This window comes from Dromiciops gliroides, chromosome 4 (genome assembly GCF_019393635.1).
Source record: "Dromiciops gliroides isolate mDroGli1 chromosome 4, mDroGli1.pri, whole genome shotgun sequence".
In the NCBI taxonomy this organism is placed as follows: Eukaryota; Metazoa; Chordata; class Mammalia; order Microbiotheria; family Microbiotheriidae; genus Dromiciops; species Dromiciops gliroides.
The window spans coordinates 61,005,649-61,032,460 of NC_057864.1; the positions used below are offsets into that span (position 1 = coordinate 61,005,649).

Here is a 26,812-nt window from a genome sequence, read left to right on the forward strand (position 1 = left end):
CCTTTGTGCTTTTCATGTATGGAAAGTGTTACTGGTGCAACCAAAGCAAACGCTGTGGCTATTCTGACAAATGGTTGCACAGACAGAGCTTCAGAGGACTTTCCTTGTGAACTTGAGATGCTTTGACATATCACAGTTTGGAGGGATAGTCAACACTCCCCAAAAGCTTTTATCTGATGAAATCACATTTTTGTTAAATCTTTAATAACGTTACACAGTCCCAACCTATACCACTTACAACAAAGTATTTGACGTCATGGATTATGACAATGTCTTATTAAACCTGATTACACAGAGAACCTACAATGTCGATAAACAATATGTGACCTTTCAATACGGTTTCAAAGTTTGCAAAGCACAAAGCATATACATCATCTCATTTCATCTTCACAACTGATACTATAGGTGGGATGATCCCCATTGATCCCCATTTTACAGATGAGGATAGTAAGGCTCAGGAAGGGAAAATTACTTTCCTACCATCACACAGGGAGCGTAAGAGGCAAGAGGTGAACCCAGGTAATAGGGATTCCAAAGGGAATCATGGGTTGTTGAGACCAACAGAGTCTCTCTCAGATTCACGCTCTCTTTGTGAAACAACCATGTAATCTCATAGACTGATTTTTTTAAAAGGTTTCTTACTTAGGAAAAAAACTCATTTAAATTTATTGAGTACTAAACAGAAGATCCTTGACAAATGTAATGAAATAATCAACTGGCTGGATAAGAACTAGACTGCTGAGAAGGAAGAATTTGAGCATCAGCAGAAAGAATTGGAGAAGTTCTGCAACCCCTTCATTACTAAGCTGTATCAGAGTGCAGGAGGCCTGCCAGGAGGCCTGCCTGGTGGGTTCCCAGAGGGTGGAGCAGCCCCATCTGGAGGTGCCTCTTCTGGACCCACCACTGAAGAGGTTGACTACACTCCCCAGAAGGAAGAGCATTCCACAGAGCTTTCCAAAAATTGAAGGACTCAAATCTGTAGCCAAGGCAGTAACAGTTTAAAAGTTAACATTTAAACTACTGCAAAAATCTGGGCATTCTGAATACTTGAATGTGTGCAGAGGGAGAGAAGTGAACAACACTGCACTTTATCAGTACTGTAAACGAGTGGAAATGCAATTCTTGTACTAGAGAATAAAATCTATTTAAAATTGGCACCATAAAAAAAAGTTATAGTGGACTTTGGACCTTGGGCATCTTACTTACCTCTAAAAGACCATCCTCAGGCAGATCAGTACAGTGAACGGCATTCTGAATTTTGGTCTTTCCAAAGAGAGCTCGGAGGGTTCCAGGGCGGAGATGACGAGCTATTTCCTGTGAAATATGTTTACATAAAAATAAAGTCAGTATGTTATTAGGAAGAAAATTAATGACGAAGTACTTAAATAAACTAATATATAACATGTATTATTAAATAATCTAATATAGAAATGACCTAATATATGTAACCTAATACATAACATCAGTACACATAGATTATTCCATAGAACATTTACATATGGGTGAATAGAAATACCAGCATATTCATATATATGTGCATATATGTGTGTGTTCTATGGAAAATCTATGTATATTAATTTCTGATAAAGTAATACCAAAGGAAAAGCCAAGGAAACCCATTTTGTAAGGCTTTTTTACTGTTCAGTTTTCCATATATTCATTAAAGTTACTGTCAGAGGGGAAAAAAAGTAATTTTTTTTACAGTTAAGATGATTAGAATAAAACAAAACATATGCCTGGCTCAATAATGATTATAACCCTATATTTTATATCAATAATGGTACTCTCAAGTCGCTTATTAAAATGAACAGGTTTAATGGCATCCAATACCAGGCTAATAAGAAAACATAAATTGTATGATTATATTAGCTCAGCTTTTTGAACAAGCATTTATTTATTAAATGCCCACTGTGTTCAGAGTATCATGCTGGATCACTGGTTCTCGAACTTTATGTTGTCAAGCCCCCTTTCCGCTCTTAAAGCCCTTTACTCCCCCCCCCATCCAATCGGCTTTCCCCATCTTATTGTACATTACTCTCCTCCCTCTACTCCCCAGTCCAACCAAGCTAACCTTGCTGCTATTTACATATGACACCCCATCTTCCATTTCTGCCCCTATGCACTTCTGCCTCTTAGAATCCCTTATTTCCTTCAAAGCTCTGTTCAAACTCCATCTTGTATGTGAATCCTTTCCCAATCTGCCCAGCACAGGTAGGCAGTACAATGATTAGCCTGCTGGCCACGGAGCCAGGAAGACATCCATGTTTGAATACTCTCTCAGAGATACTAGCAGCTCTTGTCACAGCAGGCATTTTCACAGATAACAGTTATTTATTTAGTTCCATAACAATCCAATGAGATAGATAGTATAAGTATCCAGCCAAGCCAGCCTTCTCTCTGCTCCTCACATACTGTGCTAGATCTCCCAACCCTGCCTCTGCCCTGACTGTTGCCCATGCCTGGAATGCCCCCCCCTTCCTCACCATGGCCTCACAGAGGCTCTGTCTTTCTACAAGGCAGCTCACGTACCACCTTCTACATAAAGCCTTTCAACTGCTACTGCCCATTCTCCCCAACTGTTGTTTGTCTTTGGTTCTGGGTCCAGTGGCAAGATACATATCAGGACAACTGGCGATGGCCCAGGATGTTTTAAGGTAATTGGTGTTAAGTGACTTGCCCAGGGTCACATAGCTAATAAGTGTCTGAGGTCAGACTTGAACTCAGGTCTTCATGAGTCTTCATGACTCCAGGCCACTGTACTATCCAGCTGCTCTTCTTCCTAACTATCTCATAGTGAACTGGCTTCAATTTATGTGTATTCTTGTCTTCTCCCCGTTGGAATGGAAGTTCAAGAGTACAGATTGTACTCTTGTATCCCTAGCACCTAGCACAGTGTAAGGTACATAAGTGCTTAATAAATGCTTGTTTATTGATTGAATATAGATTTCTCTACTTTATTGTTGAAGAAACTGAGGCTCAGATTAGTTAAGTGACTTGCCCTAATGTCTGTCACACTAAGAGGCAGTGGGGCAAGACCTCAAAGACAGGTTTTTCTGTTGTAAGACTATGAATCTTTCCCTTATAGTTGAGCAATAACTCTTCCCTACCTCCCTCCACTCAAAATAAAAAAAGCAAAACAGCAACCATTCAGTTTTTGCTATCTCCCAACCCTCAGCAGATTCACAGCAACCATTTTTTTTTAATGCAGAGGATTCTTAGAGTTTCAAAAACAAGATAAAATCTCAACACTTGAAATGAATGGGAATAAACAATGGTTACCAACACAGAAAGATTTATTTATAATTGAAATAGGGTTAAAAACAACTCTTCTACCTTAAAATAGTTTCTTTTAAACATATAGTTCAAGAGAATTTTCTCAAATTTTAAACTAAAATGATGAAGAATAATCAAGTAGCAAAAACTTTGGATTGCATAAATCATTCATGAAGAAGTAATCTACTATTAAAATACGATGAAGTACTTTTAGTCTCCTACTATTTTGAAGATGAATTATCAATTACAAAACCACAGAACATCAAATACATGCCTCTTATCTCCTTTAGAAATTAAAACTTTCATTTTAGCTCAATCATTTCCTTCTGTAAATACATTGATAAAATGACCCCGTATTTTCCCATCTTTAAGGAATCGGGTTAAATTCAGAATTCCAAGCATCCTAAAAATATAGCGCCATAACAAACCCTCGGGCTCCATTTAGTCTCTCTCCTCACCTACTGCCAGATTGCACATGAAATGTTTTTTTTTTTTCAGAAGACGCATCTCTATTATGATCTTTACGATATCCAGAGGAACAAGGTTTTATAATCAATCCCCTCTAAGTAAATAGAATTACAAGACAATCAGAACACTTAAGGCAGAGGCATTTAGAAAGGTGGATGTGAGTGTACCTCTGTATGTCTATGTCATGCTTGTTTGTGACTGCAGAATTCAGAAAGTCAGGTCACATTGTGAAAAATGAAACTGGTGGAACATAATGTAGACTTGTTGCCTTCAGAGACTGTGCAGCCTTTTGGTCTCTCCCGAATTCCTAACACATTCCTCCCAACCCCCAATCAAGTCAAAGGTCTGGTTGCTGTGTAGCTTGTCATAAGTATGGAAACGACTAAAAATTCTGCTCAGGTAATCCTGCAGTAGAAGGGCAAGTGCACCCAAAATGATTTCCAAAATCCAAACTTGAAAAAAATGAAATAGAATGAGGATTATTACAAAGGTAGCGTGAACAACCTGATCATAGAAAAGCCTATTTCATTATCCCTGTGCTGAATGCATTACAGAGAACAGCATTTCCTGGTTAGTGGTTCTATCAGAATGAACATTTTCTAGATTCAAACTCCTATTGCAGCTACTTGCTCTCGGCTGTGGCAAAATTTTGCTGCTTGTCCATGCTTGTGAGAGTCTGGTCTACATTTAAACCTATATTTCTATTTCTTTGAGTGTAGGTCTAAGTGCTGTTGATAACTAAAAACAATGGATTCTTTATACATGGCAGTAGGAATTTCTTACATTAACATGAGTGGAGCAAAACTGGTCATTTTCAAAAATAAAGCAGTAGATAATTAAGGAGCCCATCATGTTTGGAATGTGAAAAGATACTTCTATCATGCTCACTTTTCTGTTCTCAACAGTGAGGGAATTCAGGGGATTAGGACAGTAAGTGATTAATTGTGGGAATTGAGTGAACCACACTGACTCCATCTTGTGACTCCAATTCTGGAGCTAGCTTAGAATCTATTCAACTATGGGTCTACTCCAATTTTTTTCTTGTGAGAAAATATTCAATCGTGGGAATTGGAAGAAAACCTTATTACGTTGTTTAAACCTAGCCCTGTGTGGCTGGGAAACTGGACCACCTCTCCCTGCTGTTTAGAGACCTTAAACCAAGGACCTACATTATTATTCTGACCAGAGACTCAGTCAGATCCCAAGATAGGCACGAGAAGTTTTCTCACAATTGTACATATCAAGCAACCCATATGTCTTATCTGAAAACTGGCCCTCTACTGATCAATCAGTTTTTATTTCCATGGTCCTTTGATTGTTTACAGATACTTGGGGAGTGGGACACCTCCTTTTCTGAATTCAGGGAATTGTACCTGTTCATTTTCCCCTGGCAACCTGGGAAGTCCCTAATCATTTATCCAATTAGAAATCAGATTGCCTAATGTTGTCCTATTCCTTTTAATTAAATGGACTTATTTGATAATTTTTTAAATGTATAAGAAAGTCTATCTCCACCCCCCCACCCCACTGTATTCCAGGTCCAGGCCTAAGCTGAAGAGGTCTGGTCCTGATTTGGGAGCAATTGGCATGCACTGTTTAATAAACTGCCATGCTCAGAAAATATAAACTTTTTTTTTTTCCTCAATCATTTCCTCTTTCTCCCTCAACAACAGAGGACATGAGAATAGGCATGCAAATGGCCTTCGTTTACAGAAGATATATAAAACATTAATGCTGGAAAGGACCCTAGAGAACTTTTAGTAAAACTGAATTTAATAGATGAGGGAACTGAGGGCCAGAGAAAGGAGGAACTTGTCCAATGTCACTGGAAGGAAAGGAAGGAGAGCAGAATCCGCAGTCAGCCGGGATTTAAGAGGTGCTTTCCACCACAGCACAGTGCTTCCCATGTACAGATGATACATTTTAGCAGTTTCCAAATTTAGGAAGATTATCGATTCTATTAAAAAGATGTAGTTATTTGGCCGATTGATAAATTGTAGCCATATGCTGGGTAGAATTATAACTGGATAAAATAAACCAATAGTTTGGTTAGAGATAGAATTCCCAGTTTAAAAAAAAAAAGTTCCCTGGTAATCAAACTGGCCATGTTGTAAATTCACATCTGCCCCTTGGGCAGAAGGAATTAACTTTTGCCTCTGAGTGGACGAGATCCAGAGGTGACATTGTGGTCTGGGATGAGTAGTCCCTGAGGCTGATGTGCAACAAGTAGGAAATTGTGTTTCTAATCAATGACATCCATACACAGTTTAGTTAAGACATCTATAGGGGTATCTCGGGAGTTATAGATTTTATACACCTTAGCAGTTCTTTCTCTTTTTCTATCACCTTCATTTGCCAATATATCATTCTCCATCCTTTCCCAGAGAGCTATCCCTTATAACAAAGAATTTTTAAAAGGAGAGAAAAAAAATTCAGTAAAACTAACCTACACATCAGTCAAAACACTACCTACAGTATTTCATACCCACACTTCCCCACCTCCACAAAGAAGGGAAACAAGCGGCTTCTTGTATTTCTTCTTAGGGGCCAGATTAGTATAAGCGCAGCATTCGACTGATTATTTTATCACTCCTGGTTTTTTTCCCATTTACATTATTGTAGTCATTCTGTATACTATGAACTCCTGAGGGGAGGGCCAGACATTTGTTTCATTTTGATCCTCATTGCTTAGCACAGAAGCTGGCACATAGTAGGCAGTCCACTGGATTCTGTTCATTCTGGTAGATCATAGTGCTGCAGACGAGGTCTGACCAGGAGAGAGCACATCAGGATCATTACTTTGGAACTAGGGCTCATCTAAAAGCCAAGGCACATTTGAACATGAACTTGGTGAGGACCAATGCTTTGTAGAAACAGTATTAGGTATGAGCCTGCTCTCCCTATGGTCAGAAGTGGCATAGGTGGGGGAAGCTAAGTGGCTCAGTGGATAGAGCACTGGCTCTGGATTCAGGAGGACCTGAGATCAAATCCAGCCTCAGACACTTGACACTTACTAGCTGTGTGACCCTGGGCAGGTCATTTGGGCCTCACTGTCCTGGAAAAAAAAAAGAAAGAAGAAGAAAAAGAAGAAGAAGGAGGAAGAAAGAGAAGGAGAAGAAGGAAGAAGGAGGAAGAAGAAGGAGGAAGAAGGAGGAAGAAGGAAGAAGAAGAAGAAGAAGAAGAAGAAGAAGAAGGAGGAGGAGGAGGAGGAGGAGGAGGAGGAGGAGGAAGAAGGAAGAAGAAGGAGGAAGGAGGAAGAAGAAGAAGGAAGGAAGGAAGGAGGAAGGAGGAAGAAGAAGAAGAAGAGGAAGAAGGAGGAGGAGGAAGAACGAAGAAGGAGAAGAAGGAAGAAGGAAGAAGAAGGAAGAAGAAGGAAGAAGAAGAAGAAGAAGGAGGAGGAGGAGGAAGAGGAAGAACGAAGAAGGAGAAGAAGGAAGAAGGAAGAAGAAGGAAGAAGGAAGAAGAAGAAGAAGAAGAAGAAGAAGAAGAAGAAGAAGAAGAAGAAGAAGAAGAAGAAAGAAGTGGCATAGGTGACAGTGCTCCATGGGAGGGGGGTTAATGTTGGTACTTCTGTTTTTCTATATCTTCAAATCCCAGATGGCTAATGGTAGAAGTCTGGGGGGTGGGGGCACTGAACTGGGGATTCAAACAAATATCACTAGAGAAAAAACACACTCAATCCCTCAGGAGTGCCCCCAAAATCTTGAAAGGGAAACACAGCCTCACTTTGAAGGAGTAAGTCCCTCAAAAGATCAAATGATAGAAATCTTAAGTCTTTCAAAGTTTGTGGGGGTTTTTAAATTTATAATGTTGTCATGGCATAAATTGTTCTCCTGGCTTACAGAAGAAATTCTTTTTTATTTAATTTAATTAATTTTTTTTATACAGAAGAAATTCTTAAGAGTTGAGCAGGAACTTAGAGGTGACCCAAGCTAACATTTTGCCCCAGTCAGGAATTGTTTCAACATCTTCAACATTTCCCACAGCTGCACTTCTTGCACTGGATGCCACCATGCTCATGCTCCCAGGAGACCTCATCACCAGGGAACTCATCATCCTGAGAGGCTGGATCAGCACTGGGATTCATGCATGTATTTCTCTTTCTTATTTGTATCCCCAGGGCTCACCACATTGCCTGGCACTTAGTAGGTGCTGAATAAATGGTTCCTGAGTAACTGACTGACTCAACAGTTAGTCATCTGGGCCGTTCCTAATCCCCTCCAAGGAGAGGAAAATCACTGCTTCTTAAGGAAGCACATTCCATAACTGGACAGGTTTTACACAGAGCTAGAACTTATCCTACAATTGCTACTCTTTGGTTCTAGTTCTCTTTAGAGACAAGTAAAATAAGACTAATTTTTCTTACGTATAATACTCCTTCAATTGTCTGAAGATAATGACAATGCTTTCAGGGATATAACTAAGAAAATATGAGGGACTCAGCCCAGAAAACTAGGTGTACCAGTCATATAGTAAGAGAAAAGAGTCATAGATATAGACAGATGGATGGATGGAGAGACAGAGAGAGGTAGATAGGGAGAGAGAGGGGGAGAGAGAGAGAGAGAGAGAGAGAGAGAGAGAGAGAGAGAGAGAGCGAGAGAGCGCAAGCAAGAACAGGTGTAGACCTCTAGTGTATTTGGATACCTTTCCTATGGATGGTCTATGGAAGAAAATTGCCAAAGGTTTCAAAGGCTGAGAAGTGGTGGGTGTACTCATACAAATGAGACCATAAATCTAGGCCTGAGAATCTTGAAAGAATTCCTATACAGTCAAGGAAACTTGAAGGAGGGAAAGAGGTTGGAAAAATGTGAATCTATTGCTCAATGCCACTAATTCTTCCATTAGGCAAACTGAGTTTCATGAAATCAATTAATCAATCAGCATTTATTGAAGGCCTATTATGTGCCAGGCACTGTGCTCAGTGCTGGGAAGACAGTCAGTTCCCCTCAGAAGCTGAAAGTATCTGAAGGGCTTTAATTGGCTTTAATTGACCTATGTCCTATATTTAGGATGCCAAAGGACCTGGGCCTGCCTGCTGAACCCTAGCACAGTCTGGGGGCCTGTAGTTCCTTCCTAGGCTGAGACCAAGAAAGGCTTGAGGGAAGAGCTCTGGCAAGGCCTACCAAGTTTTCCATCAATCTTGGCACCGTTTCATTTATAAATGTATTAATATACTGGGATTTTCCAAAATATGTTTGATTTCCTCTCAATGAACAAGTAATCATGCTTTATTGTTCCCTAAGCTAAAAAAAAAATTGGTTCCCAGAAGATATATGAGATTAATGAATGTGAAATATGCCAAAGAAGAAAAATACAGGTTTTTCTCATGTATTTTCCCATTTCATCTCTCCCCGACCAGGGTACACACTGGTGGGGGGGAGGAGGGGGGAGAAAATATTTTCTTCAATACACCCACACATCTTTTTCTCCTTTGTACCAGGAGAGGCTTTTCAAAGTAGAACTTTGTTCTTGCCACAGGGGGCAGATCATCAATCAACTGTTTGCCAGTAGTTGCTCCTCTATCAGCTGCCTCTCACTTTCCTTGCTCCACATCTACCCATTTGGGAATCGATTTATGAAGATGACTTTCTCTTAGTGCACCTCAATCCCATGAGAAAACAGGGACATTCATGTAGCAAGATTGGGGGAGACAGACAGAGACAGACAGAAATGTCTATGTGTATATAATACACATATGTAGGTATATACAACTGCATATATCAACACGTATAATCTATATGTACACACATGTAATACATCGCATACACTGTATACACTTATGTATTTGTGTATGTGTAATAATTCTAGTGGATTTCACTGCTGTCAACACTTCTTCTAATGGTACAGTGGACAACCTATTCATATCTTCTCATCCTGTGTGACTTTCCCAAGTACTTCTATCAACCCTCCAAAGCCAAAGACTGGAATTCCATGACTACCAGTTCTGCATCACAACCAGAAGAATAGTGATGCTAAAAGTCAGTTCTCTCATACAGCTGACATACATGCAATTCTGATGGCCACATTAAAAAATAATGAAAGAGAAGACAGTTAAGACGATGGTAACTGAAATGATCCAAAATTTGAGATGCGAGTCTGCACAGCTACTCTTTTTCCTTTGGGGACAAGATAAAGAAGTGAACTCAGTGTATGTTATTAACATTTTACCTCGGCACTATTGGCATAACTTGTTTTTGCACTGATATTATACTGTGTGAGGATCCTATAGCCACAAGGTGTGGGGAAAGTGCCTGTGAACACTGCCAAACACTCATCTCACAACAGGGACATGAGAGGAAACCCAACACAAACATGGCCAGACTCTCATGGTCTTTCTTGACATTCACTTTTCTCATAGCAAGTGATACAAAACGCATCAGCAGCACTGACTTTCCTCCCACAGTTTAATCAGTCTATCAGTAAGTATTAATTAAGTACCTACTATATGCCGGGCTCTATTCTAGGTACTGGAGATACAAATACAAAGAATTAAACAATATCTCCTCAACCCAAGAAGGAGCTTATCCTAATGGAAGTGGCAAGTACAGAAGTATATGCAACATAAATATAAAATAAATCAATACAAATATATGCAAAGTAGTTAAATATAAGGACAGAGGGCATTAGCTGTTGAAGGATCAGGAAAGGCTTCATGGAGAAGATGGTGCTATATTGTGAAGGAAGAAGGGACTCTATGGAGCAGAGTAAGGAAGGATTGCATTCCAAGTACAAGGAAATACAATTTTTTTTTTTTTCAGGGCAATGAGGGTTAAGTGATTTGCCCAGAGTCACACAGCTAGTAAGTGTCAAGTGTCTGAGGCTGGATTTGAACTCAGGTCCTCCTGAATCCAGGGCCGGTGCTTCATCCACTGCACCACCTAGCTTCACGTGTTTGAGGAACATATGAAGGCCAATTTGGCTAATTTCACAGAGTGCAGGAAGGACATTAATCTCCAATGAGGCCAGAAAGTCAGATTGGCTGCATAGGGCTTTAAAAGCTAAAGAGAAGAGCTGATATCTGAAGTTAGAGGCAATAGGAAACAACAGGGGTCGAACAAATAGGGGAATCACATAGTCAGATATGCTTGTAGGAAAAATTAGAGTCAAGGATGACCTTGAGGAAAGGAGACCAATGAGGAGGATTCTGTAGTAAGTTAGGTGACAAGAGATGAGGGCTTGAACTGAAGGGGAAGCTGTGGGAGCAGAGAAAATGAGACTGGATGCAAAAGATGTTGTGAAGATAAAATCAGCAAGCTTGGACAAGGAGTTGAGGGAAAGTGAGGAGATGAAGTTAATGTCAATGTTATGAAAGTGGGAGCCTGGAGGGAGAGAGGTGCCTTCAATAAAAATCAGGAAGCTTAAGAAGAGGAGAACATCTGGGAAAAAAGGGAACACATTCAGCTTCAGATCCATTTTGTTTAAGATCTCTCTGTCACATCCACTTGGGAAATACTAAATAGGCAACTGATGATGTGGAAATGAACCTTGGTGAGGAGACCTGAGATATGCAAACATATACACACACATATATGTATGTATGTACATTTACATTAGTGAGCAATTTGCATAAAGACAATTAAACCAATGAGAGCTAGTGAGGTTATCAAGAGAGTATAGAAGAGATGAGGGCCTAAGGTGGAACCTGGGGAATGCCCACAGTGAGGGGACATTGATAAGGATGATAAGCCAGCAGAACAGACTGCCTCATACAGGTAGTTGGCAAACCAGGAGAGAACTCTGTCATGTAAACCTAGGGAGGAGAAAGTATTCAAGGGGAGAGCACAGTCTACAATGTCAAGCACAGCAGATAGGCTGAGAAGCATTAGAAAGTAGAAGAGATCATGAGATTTGAAAATTAAGAGAACATTGATAACCATGGAAAGAGCAGTTTCAGTTGAATGATGACATCAGAAGCCATAAGGCAAAGGGTTGAGAAATGAGTGAGAAGAGAGGAAGTACAGGCAGCACATGTAGACAGCCTTTTCAAGAAGTCTGGCTGAGAAAAGGAGCAGAGACATAGGATGAGAGCCTGAGAGGATGGGAGGGATCTAGTAAAGAAAGGAATTATAGGAGGTTGTGATCAGGTAGGATAAAATCCAAATTACTGACACCATTCTTATCTGCACATTAAGCCGTTCACCATTTCTATCATCCATTTTATACATCAACCTATACTTCTTGGACCCCTAAGTATCCCATGTAATTATAAATGTTTCCTCTTCCCAATTGTCCCCACATCAGTAAGTTCTCTCTCTCTCTCTCTCTCTCTCTCTCTCTCTCTCTCTCTCTCTCTCTCTCTCTCTCTCTCTCTCCGTCTCTCTCTCTGTCTGTGTCTCTCTCTCTGTGTCTCTCTCTCTCTGTGTCTCTGTCTTCTTCTTTCCCTCTCTTACTCTCTCCCTCTCTTCTTCTTCTGGACTGCATACCATAACATCTACTAGACTTCTCCAATCAACATTTCCATCACTTGACTCTCCTGTCACATGATAATTAGATTAAATGTACAAATTCATGATAGATGTGAATACAAGAAACAAACATTCTTAAATCACACTGCAAGGGATGCCTTCCGAAACTTTTAAAAAATGCTATTCATGCTGATATTATCAGCGAAAAACCATATTTACAAGAAGACAGGAGCAAATTGATAATACAATTAAATAAGTCTTTCATAGAATAATGTTTATCAAAATAATCATGGCTTTACAAGGAACCTGGCAAAAAAAAAAAAAACCAAAACCCCAAACCCTAGACCAAACCTAATGGGAACATCTTGTAGACTGATTCCAGCAAGAGGACTTTCAGGAACTGCATTATCTCTTTGCCACATGTACTAAGTTTGAGCCCACTTTCCCAGGGACTCTATATGTACTTGTGGGAGAGTTTGTCATAGACTTTGGTGGGACAATGATATTTTGTACCAGTGATACCACCATAGTTAAACATGACCGACTAATTAATACCAACTGATAATCACAGGGGAAAGTACTCTGGTGGGGGTTTGTGAGCTCCACATGGGAAAACCACCCCTACCACCCAAATCCTTTCAGGTTCCTACGGAGACAGAGTAGCCCAGCTCTGGAGACCCAGCTTGCTATTGCTAAGAGAGGTTGAAAAAGTAGTTACAGAGGTGCTATACTGCCTTAGTCACTGCTCCAGTGTAGACTCTCACTGCTTCTATTACTGCAAAATCCCCCAGCTCCAGCACTTTAGTCGTATTTATGCTATGCAAAGTCCCAAGAACTTAATGTTTTCTAGTCATACTGCTCTTGTGCCAGGACCCACAGTGGCGCTTCCTATTTCTTACTATATAAACTCCAAATTATTTTTCCTGATCTTCAAAGATTTCCTTAATTTATTTTGAATAACATCCCCTGTCCTGTTCCTTTCAAATTATCTATCCCACAACCCTTTCCACTATTCTCTGTAGCTAAATAAATCTGCTCACTGTCAATGATAGGTCACTTGCATAGTCTTTAATCTCTGCCTTTATTTATGTTATTTTCTTGCCTAAACAACCTTCCTTATCTTCCATGTGTTACATCAAACCTCAACTCAAACTGCACTTCCCTGAGGCTGTCAGTTTGACTAATCCCAGGCTATCATCAGCATCAACTTTTAAAAAAGTAAAACAGGGGCAGCTAGGTGGCGCAGTGGATAGAGCACTGGCTCTGGAGTCAGGAGTACCTGAGTTCAAATCCGGACTCAGACACTTAACACTTACTAGCTGTGTGACCCTGGGCAAGTCACTTAACCCCAATTGCCTCACTAAAAATAAAATAAAATAAAATAAAAAGTAAAACCAAATTCTGCATTTTTCTAAAACATAATATAAATAGTATTTCGAACTGTACAGTGGCCAGAAGTTCACACAATTTCCTCAGCATCTTCAGCACTACCGCTCAGCACTGACGCATTATGCTAGAACTATATGAGCTTAGATGTAGTGGTATTTTGGCAGTATTTCAAAATATTCTTCATGTTCATAACTTATGAGTTCCCAAGAAGACTGACAGCAGACTGAGGACTGGAGATGTGTTGTTCATTTACTTAGTATTGCCCTTTCATTGCTATACACACACATACACACACACACACACACACACACACACACACACACACACACACACGCTTTCACACCTCCAATGAGGTCTAGAAAATCAAGTAAACATAAAACTAAAGGAAAACTTTATCACTCTTTCATCATTTTCCTAAATCAGTAGGACTCCCCAAATTCAAGAACACTAGTCTTGGAATCAGAAGACCTGGGTTTGAATCATAGCTCTGATAATTACTAGCTTTAGGATCTTGACTCCTCTGAGCCTTAGCTTCTCATCTGTAAAATAGACATCATAGGGGCAGCTAGGTGGCGCAAGGGATGGAGCACCGGCCCTGGAGTCAGGAGGATCTGAGTTCAAGTCCGGCCTCAGACACTTAACACTTACTGGCTGTGTGACCTTGGGCAAGTCACTTAACCCCAATTGCCTCACTAAAAAAAAAAAAAAAATTAGATTTCATAATACTTGTACCACCTACCTGGAAGGACTATCCCATGGAAAGCTTTTTACTAAGAAATGTGAGCTACATTATCATTATTCAGGCAAGTCCACCAGATCTTGATTGGCCACACTGTCATTTGCCAATGGTATATTATTTATCCTTAAAACATTTTTACTTCTTTCTCCTGTTCTTTGTATCCAAAGAGAACAAAAACATTTCCTCATAGCACCAAGCTATAGAAAAAAAATACTCTGAAAAACAAACCCAAAGAAAGTAAAAAAAAAAAACTGAGAATGTTAAATTATTAAATTTCACCTGAGGCCTTTTTCTTGATTCAAAATGGAGTAATATGCCATTTTGCATCAGTGCTGGACCTGTTTGCTTTTTGAAGTCTAGAAATGATAGCTATATGATAGCACTATGCCAAAGGAAAGCACTTAACACATTTTTTATTCCAAGGCAATTATAATTTATTCATCTAGGTGAGTTAGCAAAAAGATATAATTGCTAACTTTATGCTTTAAGAAGAAAAATATCTTTTATCAAATTTCAATTAAATTAAACAAGAATTTACTTTGTGTGCCATCAAAGAATGAAAAACCTTTAATTCTCAAGCTATAAAAAATGAAAACATGAATGAAAGTTAAAAAATGAGAAACACTCGTGTCATTTTTGTGAAATAAATTATAAAAAAGAGTCCTTTTTTTTTCTTACAGACTGTCAATGTCCTCCATGTGTCTAACCATGGTCCTTTGGGTTACCAATCACTTTTAGTTGTCAAATAACTATAGTGGGAAAATCTTTTTTTATAAAGGGCACTTGTGTTAATAAGCAATTTGTGATCACTGAAAGCAATTCACATTTTGGACAAATTCAATCAAGGCCAATTTCTTGCTCCCATCCATTTGAGTGCTCATGAACATAGACTCATAACTAATCTGCATCATCTGGATGGGAGATATATATTGATGGACTGACAGGCCGCTTATTCAACTGCATGCTCTAGTCGAGTTAATGGGCATCTCTCTCTTTGTTTTTCCAATATAGATAGTTTGTTGTGGGTTTTGCTTAAGAATTTTTATAGCATTCTAAAGTTTGATAAAATTAGCCCATTGTGATATATTAATGGGAGCATTTGGGAAACTTCACCATTAATAAGAAATCTTCCATGATACTGGTTAATGTGTTGTATAAACATATGCCTCACCATTTTGTAAGCTGTATGCTGGGTGTGAATAGTTTGAAGCATGTTACCACTGATAGCTCCTACAAAAGAAGTGTACAGAAATATTGCCAAGAACACATTTATGACTGTAGACTGGTCTTGTAGCCAGAATGAGAGATGTTAAATGATTGTCCCAAATTGTAACCCAAAGATATTAAAATAAAATGAGGAAGGTCTCCAAGATGTTGAGTGAGTCCTCCTAAAGATAGGAACCTGAACAAGTCAAGATGAAAAGAAATGGAGAGTTTGTAACCTGTATCACTAATCAAAACATGGCTCCATCAAGATACCAGAAACTAAGGTAAACAGATTTTGTATTATCAATGATGATTTTAATGGTAAGAATGTTCACTTTTAATTGTTCACATTTTTTCTTAAGACAATAACTTACAGGATCAGCAGGCCCACAGAATTCACGGAACGTCTTTGTAGCATCATTCTGTTGAATCTCTAAGGCAACACAAGGGCCCGAATACATTTCTGTCACCATCTCCTAAAAGAGGAGAAGATCATTGTCAATTTCATATATGACTTTTCTTCTGTTAATGGCACCATCATTCTCCTAGACTTGAACATCTGCAATCACGTAAGGTGACATCCCCTGTCCTTGGCTTTTCATATCCTGTCTTGGAAACTAATATTCCTAAGACACAAAACTGTTAATTCCTTACTCAAAAGGAACTGATCCCATGATAAAATACAAATATTTTGCATTTAAATCCCCATGGTCTAGCGCCAGACTGCTTTTCTAGACCTATTTCATACCGTCACCCTTTGTGAATCCCACATTCTAGGCAAACAGGCCCAATGTGCTATTTCTACATATCCTAAATGCACCTTTACATAAGTGATACTGAATGTCAGGGATGCCCTATCTCTCAACCTTTGACTCTCAGAATCAAGGATATTTTTTTGTTTTCTATTATTTTTAGTACAGATTCATGCAATTTGTATTTGTAGAGGATTTGTTTGTTTTTTAAAAGGTTAGCATCTTGGGGTATATAACCCTAGTGATCTCATCATGTCTTTCAGAACACCTGGAAGTGATATGTCACACAGTTTCCATCATTTCATTAAATAATCTTCATCGATCAATAAGTCTGACCTTCATAAGGATTACCTTTCTGTAATTTCTAGTGCTGATGAACTAATCCTGAATTGCTACCATAAATCTCTTAATTGACTCAGTCATTTGATTGATATATCTTTACTGAAATATGGTTGCTTTAGTTCATCAGGAAGTTGTTCTTTTATTCTACTCATATGTCTTAGCCACTTCATAGGCCCTGCTTGGAGAGGAATAATTTTTGGTTACAGCTGATAAGTCAATGGCATATACCTTTTGCATCCCTTTACTACCACTTTGTAAAGTGAGATCTATTTGTTGTAAATATCTTTATGAAAAAAATTTAAGCATTTTTCTCATGTTCTCTGAGAACATTTATCAGTTCTCTTCTTCCTTTTTGACAAGTGTTTCTGAAGCTATATTGGAGTCATGAGCTCTGTATTTCATTCATCTTCTCTGGGGTTTTGTTTGCACACATTCTAGACTCACTGTCATCTGTTTTTCCATGCTGAAAACAGAGTTTAAAGACTGGTGTTGAGTATGTGATAATCACTTTAAACGTGTTATTTTCTTCAAGCTTTGAGCATGTATGCCAGTTAGTCTCAACATATCTAGCCTTAGATTTCTCCTTGCTGGGTCTTGCCAAGAGAATGTTTACTGACAAATATTGACTGCATCCACTGATTCAATCTGATCTCTGGATTCAAGCTCAAATCTTTCTTTTTCTATTCTTCCTTGATGGTCAAGAAGGATTTTACACATGCTGAGTCCAAATGATATTATTATACCATTGGGGAAATTTGCTATGAAATAAAGTAGCTATTTAGTGTGCTTTTTCTTTTCTTTTCTTTTTTTTTTTTTGTTGTTGTTTTTGGTTTTTTTTAAGTGAGGCAATTGGGGTTAAGGGACTTGCCCAGGGTCACACAGCTAGTAAATGTTAAGTGTCTGAGGCCGGATTTGAACCCAGGTACTCCTGACTCCAGGGCCGGTGCTCTATCCACTACGCCACCTAGCTGCCCCTAGTGTGCTTTTTCAATGGACTATTAAACTTGATGTTATTCATAATGATCACATATCTTCTCATCTTTTTCAACAGAATTAAGGTAGAAATGGTCATTGGACAAGTCTCTATCCTGCTATTATTCTTTATATAGAGACACTATGGTACAGGTGAAAAAAATGTTTTTTTATAATTGAAAAAAAATTAGGATGTAAGTTTATCCTCTGTCGGCTCATGAAAGCACCCTCAATACAACTCCTATGTCAGGTGGGACAAGTAGGACGATCTGTACATCATCTTGTTCCTATATGATTCTGTTCTCCTCTAAATTTCTAATTTTGAAAGCTTCTTATTTCATGTAACTTGGATATTACGCATATTTGGTAAGGCTTGTTGTTGTTGTTAAGAGGCAGCTAGGTGTTATAGTGTATAAAGGACACTTGGCTTGGAGTCAGAAAGACCAGAATTCAACTCTGTCCTGAGATTTGTTATCCTGGGCAAGTCACTTAACATCTGTTTGTCACTGAAGAAGGAAATGGCAAACCACTCCAATATCTCTGCCGAGAAAACCCCATGAACAGAGATTCATTGGGTCACAAAGAATTGGATATGACCATTTTAGTTGGGTCCAACTCTTTGTGACATGAAGAAAGCATAGGGGTTTTCTCGGCAGAGATAAGGGAATGGTTTGCCATTTCCTTTTCCAGCTTGTTTTACAGATGAGGAAACTGGGGCAAACAGGGTTAAGTAATTTGCCCAGCTCACACAGCAACAGTTCAACCTATGGTGATAGTCTAATTCTAATACACTTTACAAGCTGAATTGTCAAGAACATTTTGAGGACTATATTTCTAGCTGTGGGGTTTTTTTTGGGGGGGGTTGTCTATCAGTAAAAGTGAGCTACTAGTGTATAATTCTAGCCATCAGGTCACACCTTAATAAGTATTCATTATGTGCTAAATTTTTACAGTCTTCAGGGATAAATTGTAGAACTTCAGCAATTTCCTTCAATAATCTACATAGATCACTATGTCTCAGTTCTTTAAAGATAAAGCTTCTATAATTTCTGATGGCAATAAAGGGGTTCTGAATGGCCACTGTAAACTCCTCCACTTTCCCAAATAAATCCACATGACTCAGCCATTTGTCCTATACTTCCTTACAAAATATTGTTGGCTGAGATCTCACCCTTGGAAAGCTTTTTGATTCTACTCTCTCGTTTCAGTCCTTTCACAGGTTGTATCCAGGGGTCAACCACTTTCATTTGACAAATCTGATTCCATTTACCAACAAGAAGGCTATAGCAAGAGTCTAAGCACAAAGTAATGAGTGTCTGCACCAAGGTGGCAGCTGTGCAAATGGGAAAAAGGGGACATATATAGGGGATGTTGTGAAGGTAGAAATAAAACTTGGCTACAGATTGGATAAAGGGAATGAGGGTGAGGAATGGAGGATGACACAAATGTGGGAGTCTAGGAAAGGAGAGGGGGTTTGGGGAAGAAGGAGAATGAGTTTTGTTGATAGATGACCCTAAATATTCCAGATCCTTCTTTTCATTTCTTTTTTTTTTTTCTTTTTTTTTTTTTTTTTTGCAGGGCAATGAGGTCCAAGTGACTTCCCCAGGGTCACACAGCTAGCAAGTGTCATATATCTGAGGCCAGATTTTAACTCAGGTCCTCCTGAATACAGGACCAGTGCTCCACAGATCCTTCTTTTCAGAAGATTTCCACTTGCCTTTGAAGTCTTCACTTCTCAAGAGTCTGTTGGAGTTTAATCCATGTTGAATCACTTTATTCATTATACTGCTTGAGCTAGTTTAACTCCTTGTATCATCTTAACCTTTTGGTGTTTTTTTTGGTAGCTGACTAAGGCAATCTAGAATTTCTGGCAGCATCTCTGTTCTTCATAATTCTTCTCTGTTGCTTTTAAATAGGCAATATATGAATGTCATTCAAAGTTTTTTTATTCTGTTTTGATTTCACAATGTATATGGAAAGCTTCTTCTGATGGTTCTCCACAGATATTTAACAGGTCTTTCAAATAGTTTCTGCCATAGTAGAACTTGATGCCTATCTTGATAGTTATTCCTTGATAAATATAATGTGGTAGATACCACATGTACTGCTATGTGTAGGTCCTGAAATGTGTTTATACTTTTTGTCAAGTAAGACAGGAGATGCTGTTAATTTATGATGGGTAATGATGGTTATAGAAACACAAGCTTTTAAAAATTATTCTGTTTTGGTATAATTGGTCTTCTGGTTAGATTCATGCTATCATATTCAAATGAGGCTTTTCAGAATTCCTATCTAAGTATGCTCATCTTCTTTTCAAAATCATTTGAAACAAAATGAGATATTTGGATATGGCCAATGCAAGAATTTATTTTGCATGACTATCTGTATTTGTTACAAGGTTGTTGTTGTTGTTTTCCTATTAGGTATAGGGGTTGGAGGAGGCAAAGAAAATCAATTGTTGTTCAGTAAAAAATAAAATTTAATAATGAAGAAAACCAAAATAATTTACATCATCAGTGTTGTTTTTGTCCTTTATTTTGTTATTAGGTATAATTTCTGGAGTTTCACTAAGTGAAGATTTTAATGACCACAAGGTCTTCAACTTTTCCTTCTTCAGATTCTAGTAACATTTCAATTTCATTTATTATATCATGTAATATAGACTTTGGGGTTGGAGTTAATTTTTATGGTATCCCTGAACTACTTAACAACATTGTGCAAATTGGACATGAGCATACTGTTGACATTAGCAGCATAAAGTGATTGCCTATAATGGATGAAATATTTCCAGTTCTGTTACAATATAGTATTGGTACAAGAAGAAGCTATTCCTGTATTCACACCCATTTCAGGTACTGTCATAGTTCTCTTGCTTCCACAGTTAGTGCCATCTGCACTGGAACATTTCTAACCATGGTGGTGTACTGGCATTTCTGACTTGTTCTGCCTGCTATATTTTGGTGTACCTTGCCTTGGTGGAGCATCCAAACCCATAAAAGTGTCACTTGCTCTGCTGTCTTCTGCACCAAACCAACCATCGCAACAGTTTGGAGTAGGACCATCCCGTGACTCTATACCTGCCCATCCATGTCTTTGAGTCTCAAATGCATTTACAACCCAGTAGCTGAGTAACCAACCCAATCACTATCTTCCACTAAGCCCAACATACAAGCATTGCAAAGTTCCTGCCAGGCCATCACAGCTACCGTAGCACGTCCAGTGGTTCCTAATTCACCTCAGACAATGATTCTCTGGCCCATCGACCCTGATGCTCTCACCTCCTCAGTACCACCCACCTCTGATTGGAGAAGGTGGAGGGTGGACAGTGGAGAGCTCCTCCCACAGGGCAGCCCATCTCATCATCTCCCAGCTAGCTGCACTCTTAGACTCTGGCAGGCCCATGAGCCTGGAATCCCCCAACTTCCCTCCCCCAACATACCCATTTTTCAGCTTCTGTTTATGTGCTGTCTTCTCTATTAGACTGTGAGATCTATGAGCGCAGGGGCTATTTTATGCATTGTTTGGTATTCCCCGCATTAGGAGAGTTTCTAGACCACAGTAAGAACTATTTATTGACTGACAATGAGTTTTGAAGGGACTTTTGTTATTATTTTGTAAGCAAAATGAAATTCCCCTCAGGCTACAGATGCACAAAATTTTCAACATGTTTCTGTGTGTTTATTAAAAATATTGCTCTAATACTTACATTAAATTCAGTTACTACTCCTTTATAAACTTCATAAAACTCTTCAACATTAACTCGGTCCATATTGTACTAGAACAAAAATTAAGAATGACAACCTAATTAAAATGTAAATATCAAACTTAAAACTCTACCTTTGCACAAGATGGAATAATTTCCCTTGAGATGTTAATTGTATTAAAACCAAATTGAATCATGATTCAAAATTAAATAAAATACTCTTTGGAAGTAACATCTGATAGAAATTTATTAATAAAGCCCCACTTCATAGAGAGCATTCATTTGCCAAATTAGGAACAATGGTATAAGTATAAATGAGAGATTCATGGTATACATGAGGATGACAGAACATCATTTGAACCCTAAGTATTAAGAAGAGTTTCTACTTAGGTTAACCTTTCTCAGTCAAGGAAAGTGTGTTACAGGAGAAAGAGCACTGGGTTAGAAGTTAAATAGCTGTATTACACGCCTATCTCTGCCACTGCCTCATTATGTGGTTTGGGACAAATGACTGCAAGAAAAACATGCATACTTTTTTTTGGTTTAAGAAAAAAAAAGGACTGAACATCTCCACTCAGAAGAGCAGGGGAAATCATGGAGTGGTTAGCCTGTCTCGGGTAGTAGTTCAGCCCAGGGATGGGGGTTCTGGGGAACAGAGGACTGAATGAATGAGTTGGGGAGTCACCTTCTCTGCTGGTAGCTCCCCAGGTAGTTACCATACTGGGGCTCCTGGTCTCTTGGTAGAAACAGCTGAAACCACTCTACCTCTTACATATGATTTTGGAGACGTTTCAGCATTCAAGGGAATAGCACAAAGTATCCACCTTTGTGCTCTATCTTATTTATGTGACCTGGTTATGAAAGGTTTTAGAAGCCAAACAGAAGATTTCATATCTGATCCTGGAAATGACAGTGAAACACTGGAGTTTACTGAGGGGGATGGGGATGGATAGAGAGTGCCATGTTCAGGCCTGCTCTGTAGGACCATCATTTTAGCAGGGAAGCAGAAGATGGACTTGAGTGGGGAGATCCTTGAGGCAGGGGAACTAAATAGAGGGCTACTACAATAGTCCAGGCGTGAGGTAATGGGGATCTTTACCAGGATGGAAGCTGTGTGAATAGAGAGAAAGGTACATATATGACAGATGCTGCAAAGATAGAAAAAAGACGGCAACAAATTGGATACATGCAGTGAGTGAGAGAGGAGTGGACTGACACCAAGGACGCCATCCTAGGTGGCTAGAATGATGGTAGCGCCTCCACAGTAATAGGGAGGTTCACAAGAGGGGAAAGTTTGAGGGGGATATAATGCTGAGTTTAAGTTAGCAACAGGACGTCTTGTTCAAACCGTACAATAGACATTTGGAGATGTGAACGTAAAGCTCAGGAAAAACATTAGCATGGGCAAATAAAGCTGAGAATCACCTGCATAGAAATGAAAATTGAATCCCTGGGAGGTGGTAAAATCAATACGTGAAAGAGTTTAAAGGGCAAAGAGAAGAGACTCTGGGGATACCATGGTTAGCAGGTGCAACCTAGATGAAGATCCAGCAAAGGACTAAGAAGGAGTAGCCAGGCAGGTAAGAGAAGAACCAGGAGGGAGCAGTGTTGCTAAAACTAGAGAGGAATATATCCAGGAGAGGGTAATCGCCTATACCAAAGGCAGCAACAATGTCACTAAGGATAGAGGCTGAGAAGAGGCCTTTGGATCTGTGATTAAGACATCATTTAGGGGCAGCTAGATGGCACAGTGGATAGAGCACTGGTCCTGGATTCAGGAGGACCTGAGTTCAAATCCAGCCTCAGACATTTAACACTTACTAGCTGTGTGACTCTGGGTAAGTCACTTAACCCCAATTGTCTCACACAAAAAAATAATAAAATAAAAATAATTTTAAAAGACATCATTTATCATTCTGGAGGGAGCAGTTTCAGTTGAATGATGAGATCAGAAGCCAGATTTTAGAGAGGCTGAAAGAGAGAGAAGAGGAAGAGTCGCCAGCAATTGTAAATGGCCTTCTCAAAGAGTTTAGCCACTAAAGGAGGAAGAATCACAGCTAGTGGAGATGGATGGACTGAGGGAGAGTTCTTTAAGGCATAGATATGTTTGTAGGCAACAGAGAAGGGGACAGAAGACAAAGACTGAAGATTAGGGAAAGAAAGGGCAGGTATGACAGAGGTGGTAATCTGCCTGTGCATGTGCAGGGATTTGCCTTGACAAGGACAAGAGCCCCCTCTTCATGTGAAGGAAGGGTTGAAATAGGAGACGGAGAGGAAACACAAGCCAGCTACAATGGAATAACAAAAGCACTGTAACAAATTAGACAAATAGAGGAATTCCAGGACAAAGCCTGAGGGCTTTCATGGGAGTAATGGACTCTTTGACATAGGCCTGAGCTAAATTCTCAGGGAAGACCCTGGGTGGGGGAAAAACTGGTGGTTCCAGGGGATGGCTCCTGGCAAGGGGCACGAGCTAAGCTGAGATTTCTGAGGGACATCCCTGTGACAGAACCTTTGCTTTGCAAACAGAACATGTGTTCTGAGTTAGGACATATGAGGAAAGGCCCATTTCTAACTAAAACCCATTTTACAGGTAAATGCCATTTGTTTTGAATGGCGTGAATTTGCTCATCCACATGAACAATGTTCCATGCAAAAATTCAATAAAATCAGAAAGAAAATAATTTTAAAATAAGACATCATTCATTGCAAAATACCTACCATCTGCATAGCTGAAATTTCAAAGCCTGCATCTCGGATGGCAATTAGGATCTTTCCCAATAGCCCTGAAAATATAAAACAAAACATGCACAAAATTATAAAATTAAGAATGAACTTAAGGATGAACTTTTCCCCCACATTAAAGCAAATAATTTGCCCAGTACTTCTGAAAGCATATACTTTTACAGAATAAATTTAGCCAATTCCCATCATGGGTCTTCAGTAAAGTATTTATTGACTACCGTGTACATAAATCTGAGCTAGTCAGTGTAGAGGACACAAAAGAAGTGTACAATGAGGTTTCTGCCCTTAGCCGGCTTACAGTTTGGCTGTGGAAACAAGACACAGATAAAGAAAATTCCAAATCATAAAACAGTGTGTTTCTTTCTTAAATTAATTTTTAATTACCAAGCATATATTTTTCTCCTTCCCCTCCCCTTGAAATGAAAAAAGAAAAAAAAAAACTCTCATAAGAACTATGTGTAATCAAGCAAACAAATCCCCACATTGTCATGTCCAAGAATGTGTGTCTCATTCTGTACAGTTAGCTTTATCACATCCCAGTCAGGAGGTGGGTAGTATTATTTAGCAACAGTCCTAGCTCTCCTTCTAAGGTGAAATCAGAACATTATTAACTAGTCTTTGGGTCCAGCCATTTAACAAATGCCAAAGATCCCCATCTATATTAATATGAAATTCATATCTTTCTCATACAAAAGAGGATGAGAGGCTTTATTAATTATGTTAAAAAGCTAGACAATGCATATGCATATCTCTATCTATATCCATATCTGTATCTCATTCCTGTGACCTACTAGTAATCTTTCCAAGAATGAAACAAGAGTTGTTTCCCATATTTTTCACTATAAATATGTATTTCAACAAATATTTATTAAGAGCCTATCTTTGTACAGGGCATTGTTCCAGATACTGCAACTATAAAGAAAAATAATATTATGATTTACTTAAAGAACCCTTAAGAATCAGTAAAAATTAATTGAAATAATAAATTTATCAAAGTTTAAGGACAAAATAATACACATAAATTATGAGCATTCCTGTGTATTAACAAAACCAGTCAGGAAAAATAGAAATTCCACTTAAAATAATTACAGAAGATGTAAAATATTTGGAAGACTATTTACCAAAACACATACAGGAACTATATGAATCCAAATACAAAACACATTTTGCATAAATAAAAATAGACCTAAATAATTAGAAAAAATATGTACCAAATAATTACTTTATAGATCCAGAAAAAATAAGAAAATTCACCTGGATGAACAAAAGGTCAAGAATATTAAGGGAATCAATAAAAAGAAATGTGGAGGCAGGGGACCTAGCAGTACCAGATCTCAAACTATATTGTATCATCAAACTACAACCGCAACATCAAAACAATTCAATGCTGGATAAGAATTAGAGTAATTGTTGAATGGAATATAGAGTAGGCACACAATAAACAAAAACAAATGAACACAATATGTGATAAACCTAATGGGGTAAGAACTCACTATTTTACAAAACACTCTTGGGAAAACAGGAAAACAGTACAGCAGAAATGAGGTACAGGTCAAGATTGAAAACGAATGCCAAGATGAATGCCAAATGTATACATGACTTAGACATGAAAGGTAACACTGTAAGCAAATTCGAGAAACAAGGAAATAACCTTTAAGATTTATGGATGGGAAAGAGACCAAACAATTAAGAGAGAGGATCACAGAAGATATAAAGGATCATTTTGATTATATTAAATTTTAAAAGGTTTTGCACAAACAAAACCAATGCAACCAAGATTAGAAAGAAAGTAGAAAGCCAGGAAAAAATTTTTACAAGCCAGTGTTTCTGATAAAGATCTCATTTTTCTTTTTTTTTTTTAGTTTTTTTTTTAATAAACATTTTTATTTAAAGTTTTGAGTTTCAAATTTTATCCCTCCCACCCCTCACCCCTCTGAGGCAATAAGCAATCAGATATAGATAATGTCAAACATTAGCATATTAGTCATTTTGTATAAGAAAACTTTAATAAGGGGCAGCTAGGTGGCACAGTAGATAGAGCACCTGCCCTGGATTTGGGAGGACCTGAGTTCAAATTGGGCCTCAGACCCTTGACACTTACTAGCTGTGTGACCCTGGGCAAGTCACTTAACCCCAATTTCCTCACCAAAAAAAGAAAAGAAAAGAAAAGAAAAGAAAAGAAAAGAAAAGAAAAGAAAAGAAAAGAAAAGAAAAGAAAAGAAAAGAAAAGAAAAGAAAAGAAAAGAAAAGGAAAGGAAAGGAAAGGAAAGGAAAGGAAAGGAAAGGAAAGGAAAGAAAAGAAAAGGAAAGGAAAGAAAACTTTAATAAAATTAAAAAATGGAAGAAAGTGAAAAATTGCATGCTTTAGTCTGCATTCAATCAATATCAGTTCTTTCTTTGGAGGTGGATAGTATGTTTCACCATTAGTCTAAATTACTCATTTTTAAAACATATAGAGAACTGAATCAAATGTATAAGAATACAAGTCATTCCCCATTCGAGAAATGGTCAAAGGATATGAACAGGCAGTTTTCAGATGAAGAAATTAAAGTTATCTATTGCCTTATGAAAAAATGTTCCAAATCACTACTGATTAGAGAAATGCAAATTAAAAGTACTCTGAGGTACCACTTCACACCTATCCAAATGGTCAATATGACGAAAAAAGAAAATGATAAATGTTGGGGAAGATGTGGGGAAAGTGGAACACTAATGTACTGTTGGTCAAGTTGTGAACTGATCCAACCATTCTGGAGAGCAATTTGGAACCATGCCCAAAAGGCTATAAAACTGTGCATACCCTTTGAGCCAGCAATAC

The 26,812-nt window shown here is 38.5% G+C and overlaps 1 protein-coding gene across 2 annotated transcripts in view; it reads right to left on the bottom strand.

Moving 5' to 3' along the window:
• NME7 (NME/NM23 family member 7) overlaps nt 1-26,812 on the bottom strand; it is a 171,315-nt gene that overhangs the window by 62,570 nt on the left and 81,933 nt on the right. For both annotated transcript variants that reach the window (XM_044001429.1, XM_044001428.1), the window contains exons 8-11: nt 23,971-24,035; nt 21,253-21,321; nt 15,855-15,956; nt 1,207-1,314 (exon numbers count right to left, since the gene is read on the bottom strand). In XM_044001429.1, the coding sequence (XP_043857364.1) occupies nt 1,207-1,314; nt 15,855-15,956; nt 21,253-21,321; nt 23,971-24,035 (344 nt within the window). The remainder of the gene's footprint in view (nt 1-1,206; nt 1,315-15,854; nt 15,957-21,252; nt 21,322-23,970; nt 24,036-26,812) is intronic.